Source organism: Monodelphis domestica, chromosome 5, assembly GCF_027887165.1.
Source record: "Monodelphis domestica isolate mMonDom1 chromosome 5, mMonDom1.pri, whole genome shotgun sequence".
NCBI lineage: Eukaryota > Metazoa > Chordata > Mammalia > Didelphimorphia > Didelphidae > Monodelphis > Monodelphis domestica.
Genome location: NC_077231.1, coordinates 27,915,281 through 27,922,084, shown reverse-complemented (window position 1 = coordinate 27,922,084; position 6,804 = coordinate 27,915,281). Strand labels below are relative to the sequence as shown.

At 35.5% G+C, this 6,804-nt stretch overlaps 1 protein-coding gene across 1 annotated transcript; it reads left to right on the top strand.

The window, feature by feature from the left end:
- The first annotated feature begins 470 nt into the window (after positions 1 to 470).
- On the top strand, positions 471 to 6,480 carry LOC100616814 (olfactory receptor 6C2-like). Its single transcript, XM_056797977.1, has one exon. The coding sequence runs from the start codon at positions 4,530 to 4,532 to the stop codon at positions 5,592 to 5,594; it is 1,065 nt and encodes a 354-aa protein (XP_056653955.1). The 5' UTR covers positions 471 to 4,529; the 3' UTR covers positions 5,595 to 6,480.
- Positions 6,481 to 6,804: the final 324 nt, after the last annotated feature.

Here is a 6,804-nt window from a genome sequence, read left to right as displayed (position 1 = left end):
GTATTATATTTTTTAGAGGTTTATTGAAGATTAAGGATTTAAGAAAATACAGGATAAGAAACATAGAGTGGCCTAGACACAACCTCACCTACATTATGAAAAAAAGCCAGGCCTGCCCCAAAACGGAAGTCCAAGAGTGCGAGAGCCTCCTCAAAAGCCTTTGAATCAGCTTAAATACCTTTTTGATCTTGGCCCAGGTGAGATTACAAGGCATTCTGGGGAAGTGGAGCAAAGGCTCATGGGGATTGTAGTCCTGTATTCGAGTCTATTTTTTACATTACTCTCCTGCTTGAGAAATTCCAGAGACTCCTGTTCACTAGGACATGATACAACAACCATTCTTTCTCATTTAAAAAATTTCATAAGCCACTTCAAATGAGTTTTCCAGGGTTATTGTTCCAGGGATATTTCTTCATGAACTCTGTGGTTCAAATAAATTGGCCTTCCAATTACTACTCAGGATTCCATTGCCCACCTCTGCATCTTTGTCCCCAGGTCTAGAGGAGAAAATAGCACATAGTAGATACAAGGATTCCTTGATTAATTGAAGCTGAAGTTGTTTTAGTAAAAGACATTGGGTTCCAAGTAGATGGACCTAGTATATCATAAAAGCTCCCCCAAGAGATCTGTAATCAAGCAAAAGAGATGGGCCTCCCTATCCACAGTGGAAATTAAAAAGGGCTCACTGACCATATAGTGTCCACATAATAATGTCCCATGGAATGATCAGACCATGCACTGAGACCATCAGTACATTTGCATTAATCAGGTTTTATAGGTCTACAATCAACTGGGCCAAGATATGAATTTAATGAAAAGGGAGGGCTGAACTCTGTTTAGAATATTTCCTAGGGTTTTTCACCACTTGAAAGTTCTCCTTGAAACAAAGATTAGTCTGTGTAATGAACAATAATGTAGATTGTGCTCATTGACAACTTTATGTCTTATCAAAAAATCAAACATATAAATAAGTAAACCAAAGAAAAATAAATGGTGGAAGAAAGAGTGGGATAAAGTAGGTGGGAGTTTATCAATATCTACTTTTTAAAAAAGGAGTAGCATATGAGACTGAAGAAATAAATGACCAGAAAAAAAGCTGGGATTATCAGACAAAAACAGTAAAAGATCATATATTTGGACAGCCTGATTTCTGCATTAGTCCCCATCAAATGTTAAAAGGAATGGAAAAGGACCTAAAGTTCATTCATTGGGTACTTTATCTTTGGAAGACCTATAGGAATCTGTTGCCAAAATCACCACAGAATGCGAAGGTATAGAGGAATCCCAAGTTGTACTGATGGAAGGAATGAAATTAAAATTCCATTAAAATATAGATATAGACTAGTAAAATTAAATATAGGGGAGAAAGACAGCAAGAAGGAATGGAAGACTTAAGAATCTCCTGAATTATAGAGTGGTTGGAATTCCCCTGATATCTGCCCTATCCTAGGAAATCCTTCATAGATTTTCTCCCAAGAGAAAAATCATGATTCCTTAAATGATAGGGGGAGAAGCAGGGATATGTTCAGACACTGCTCTATTGCTAAGATTCTCATTGTTTGAGCATTGTTTTCAGTGCGGTGACAAAATCTTCCTATCTCTGAGGACACAGGCCCCATAACTACCTCCTTAAAGGTATTTTATTTTATCCTGATTATATGGTAGATTAATTAGTTATTTTGAACCTGAATCCCCAAGGAACCTGTTGTTTGTTCTCTCACTGAATTCCCAGAACACCTTCAGGAGATTAAGCAGATAAAATATTTTGGAGAGAAAACACACCTCCTTGCTTGTGTATGAGACTTTTTCTTCTGTAACAGAGTTGGGTCTGAAAATTTTAATACTTATCCAGAGGTCCCATATTCTTAGAGGCAACTATGTGGCCCAGTGGATAGATTACTGGACCTGAAGTCAGAGAACCTGAGATTAAATATTAGCTTGAGACATTTAATAGCTCAGATACTCCAGGAAAGTCACTTAAATTCTGTTGGTCCAATTTCCTCAAGCATTAAGTGGGTAAAATAATAGTACCTACCACCTAAGTATATGAGATTAATTTTTAAGTTCTTACAATAGGGAACATAGTAGGTAATTAAAAGTACTAATTTTCTTTCTTCTGAATTAAACCTCAAAAGAAAATAGATATCATTTCAATGGTCTTCCTTATTTAAAGATGAGGAAATTGAGTTTCAGAGCTTTCAAGGTCAAAGAGATCAAAAGTAACAGCTGGAATTCAAGTCTAAGTGAGCATCCTTCTTCAATATATTCCTGCAATCTGCCTGCACAGCTTTTCATCTTTGAATACCTCCGGTGATTTGGGGGGGTTAATCTGATCAATGATCTTCCCTATGAAGCAGGGACAGAAAGGTAAGTGTGAAAAGTATTTAAGTGAAATAAATGAAACACATTTAGATTACTGGTTTTTTCCTTAACTAAAGTACATAGAGGACAGATTTGTCCACTTAAATCAAAACTTACAAATTTTCATTGGTTACTTCAGGGAGAGAATCAATAAGCATTTCTGAAATATTACTTCTCTTTTAGAATTATAAGACCATTGAACTTTATATACTGATTATAATGGATAGGCACAGTTTGGGCTTTGATAAGAGTAGATCATATGTATGCTTCTGTGATCTGTGGGATGTTTGAAAATGCCCATGATGAAAACACTGCCAACTTCCAAAAATTTCAAAATTGAAGATAATTCCATCTTGCAAAACAGTTCCTAATATAAAAAGGACACTCCTAAGCCAGATGACACTTTTAAGACAAGTTATTAATGGTATATTCATCATCTTCTCCATCATTTTGACAATGATATTCCAATATGGTTGATTCTTTTATAATTCTGTATATTTCATTATATATATATATATATATATATATATATATATATATATATATGCGCATTACTCTGGAAATGGATTCATAGGTGTCACAATAATGTGAAAGAGATCTATATATAATTCCTTGATTTAAAAAGTTGATCAATTGCATATCAACATGAACTGATCATGAATTTTCTGTCTTAAAAATCTCATGGGACTGAAAGAAGCAGAGACAAGGAAAGAAGTAGGAAGAGAAAGGGAGGGAGAGAATGGAAATGAACATGTGGCATGACGAGTGTCCTGATTCCCAAGAACAAGACATTGTCTGAGAAAGTTTTTTTTTATAATAACATCAAAAAGCTCCTCATATCCTCATAGAAATGAGAAAGACTCAACCATTTTCCAGAAAAATAACAATTTGTTCACCAGTTAAAATGAAAATTCTCCTTGGAATTAACCTTTTGGAGACACTCAAAACTTAGAGAATTCATTTATCATAGGATTAAAGGATTTGAGATTAGAAAGGATCTTTTGATTAGAAAAACTAACCACCCAATTTAAAATATTAAGAAACTCAAACCCTGAAAGATAAAAAGATGTGCATAAGATAACAGTTTTAAAGAAGTAGAGCCTGGTTTTTAAAGCAGAATTTCTGGTGTTTAATAAAGATATTTTCAGACAGGGTACCTGCCACTGAGAAGGAAAGGCCCTACAAAATGAGATTCAGGTAATTTTGTCAGAAGGAACTAGACAGAGGTCCACAGCTATGAACTTTTACAAGTATGGATGGAAAGGAGAAAAGCTCAGGTGCCTGGGTAACCAAAGAAGTTAGAAACATCAATAGCAGTGAGAAGTACAGGAAAATGGAACCAGGAAGAAACCAAAGACAACCTGCACCTTATCCACAATATTTCTTATGACCATCTGAAGTCAGGTGTCCCTAACCCTTCTTGAGGGGATTTTCTTAAAAAAAAAAAGATACTAAAGAAAATATAGATGAATAGACAATGTAATGGTATGGAGAGCATAATAGGATATTCCAATCAGCACTGAATCATAATTAAAATCAGCATGGTTTACATGCTCAGAAAGGTTCTTCTTTAAGTAGTCCCAAGAAATAAGTTTTCCAAGTACTTTAATCCTCATTTAACAATTTACTTCCACATAGGCATATAGCCTATAAATGTCACAAAAAGAAACTAGGTCTTCCAAGTGTGTATTTACTGCTCTAGATCAGGGGTGTCAAATTCATGTAGAAATGCATAAGGATTATTCCTAGCTTCATGTTGACTTTTCAAATGTAATATTATCTAGGGTTAATTGTATTTTTATTGATTTTGTTAATTATTTCCCAATTACATTCTAATCTGATACAGGCCACCATGGGATATTATGTTTGATGTATCTGTTCCTAAGTATGCCTAATGAAAAGAGAAATGGAAGACTCCACATGAAGAAAGATGAAATTTAAGATTTTGACAAGAAATTATGTTTAGGGGAACAAAAAATATTAATTACCAAGTGATTTAGAAATAAGCAAATTAATCACGGAAGGGACCCTATAAAACTATTAAATACAATGTGGTGATTCAGTCACTAAGAAAAACCCCTTGCTCATTCCACAGGAATTGTCTGAGAAGTGAAGGGATCAATGTATTGCTGGAAATAGGAATTTTCAAGTAGAAAAAGGAAACACATATGAGCTTCTTCTGTCACTGTTCTCACCAAATGCCACTGATATCTTCCTTCTCTCTACATTCTCCTCTCCATACCCAAACTCTCCTTCTCTTTTTTGTGTGCAGATTTATCAAAATTCAAAAGACAGGGATGAGAAATCACACAGCAATAACAGTATTCATCTTGCGGGGACTGACAGATGACCCACAACTGCAGGTGTTGCTTTTTATCTTTCTGTTTCTCAACTACTTCTTGAGTCTAACTGGGAACCTGACCATCATCACCCTCACTTTGGTGGATCCTCACCTGAAAACTCCCATGTATTTTTTCCTCCGAAATTTTTCCTTCTTAGAAGTCTCACTCACAACTTCCTGTATTCCTAGATACCTCTATAGCCTGTCAACTGGAGATAGAATGATTTCTTATAATGGCTGTGCCACACAAGTATTTTTTGTCATCTTTCTTGGGGCAGCAGAGTTCTTCCTTCTGGCCACCATGTCCTATGATCGCTATGTGGCCATCTGTAAACCTCTGCATTACACAAGTATCATGAACAGAAAAATCTGTAATCAGCTCTTACTGAGTTCTTGGCTGGCCGGACTGATGATCATCCTCCCACCTCTTGGAATGGGCCTTGAGTTGGAATTCTGTGATTCCAATATTGACCATTTTTCTTGTGATACATTTCCTTTGCTGGAGATTTCATGTACAGACACACAGTTGATAGAGAGCGTTGTCTTAATTGATGCAATATTGACACTCATCATCACCTTACTCTTAGTGATTCTGTCTTATGCCTCCATTCTCAGGACTATTCTAAGATTTCCCTCTGCCCAGCAAAGGAAAAAGGCCTTTTCCACGTGTTCCTCCCACATAATTGTTGTCTCAATCTCTTATGGCAGTTGTATCTTCATGTATATCAAACCTTCTGGAAATGAAAAAGTAAATTTTAACAAGGTGGTATCAGTTCTCATGGCCTCTGTTGCCCCTGTAATGAACCCCTTTATTTACACCCTGAGGAACAAACAAGTCATACAAGCCTTTAAGAAATCAGTGAAAAAGATTGTGATTTTCACAAAACAGTAAAAGACTATGGAGCTCAATATACAAAATGGTAAATGAAAAGCTGTTCATTATTCTGAAAGCCTTTATCAATTTTCTTGCTAACTATCCTATTATATAGTATATGGAGTTTAGGATTCTAAAAGAAATTTCTCCTCCTTTTTTACATAATCTATGATGCTTTCTGAACTTCAGTCATCTGTCCATCGGACTCCATTGCCCTGTCTGCTATTTCTATAATTTATTGGTTCAAGGTCTCTTACAGAGATTCATGGGATAAATGAATCCAACGTTCAAAAGATCTGTATTCTAATTCTTCAGATATTTATTCTGAGAAACTTACAAATTGAAGATTCATATGCTTAGAAGAGTCAGAGATTTTTAAAAAGATTTTAAAGACTATCTAGACTGGTTCCCTCATTTTATTCACAAGGAAACTGAAGCCTAGAATTATCAGTCAGTAAATCAATTGGTCAATGATGTTTATTAGGTAACTATAAGAGGTAAGCACTTTTAATATGTAAAACTACAAATAATCATACCTGCCCTGAAAAAGGTCATTCTAATGATAGAAATAATTTTTAAAATGTACAAATAAGCTATAGGAAAAATAGTAAATGGGGGGATGGTGTTAGAATTAAAGAAGCCACAAGGAAGAGAAAAGGATAGAGAGCATTCCGAACATAGGGGTCATCCAGGAAAAAATGTCTAGAGCAAAGAGATGGAGGACCATGTTCTTGGAACATCCAGGAGGCCAATATCAGTGAATTGAATATAAATGGTGGGAGTAAAGTACAGGAAGTATGGATAGGTTAAAATAGATGACATCTTTTAAAGTTCTTTGAATGCCCAAATGAGAGGGGTTTTGTTAGTTCTGGGAAACAATAGAAAAGCACTGGGATGTATTGAAAAGGCTAGGGACACATAGTTGGACATGTACTTTAGGAAAATTATTTCTGTGACTGAATAAGGAATGGGCTATAGAATGGATGGCGACTTGTAATAAAGGTGAAACTGAAAGGGATTGACAACAGACTGTATATGTGATGAGAAAGAGCAAAGGTTCAATGAAGACACCTAACTTGCCAGATCAGAGCACTGGGATTATAGTTGTGCCCTTGATAATAATAGGGAATTTTGAAGGAGAGGAGAACAGTTTAGGAGGAAAGAAAATGAATTGGCCAAGATGACAGATTAGCACCACAAAAAGCAGAAACTGCTCTGAGAATCTTCT

Bases quoted from the DNA above. Each gene is read 5' to 3' on its own strand.
- LOC100616814 (XM_056797977.1), top strand. From the start codon at position 4,530: ATGAGCTTCTTCTGTCACTGTTCTCACCAAATGCCACTGATATCTTCC.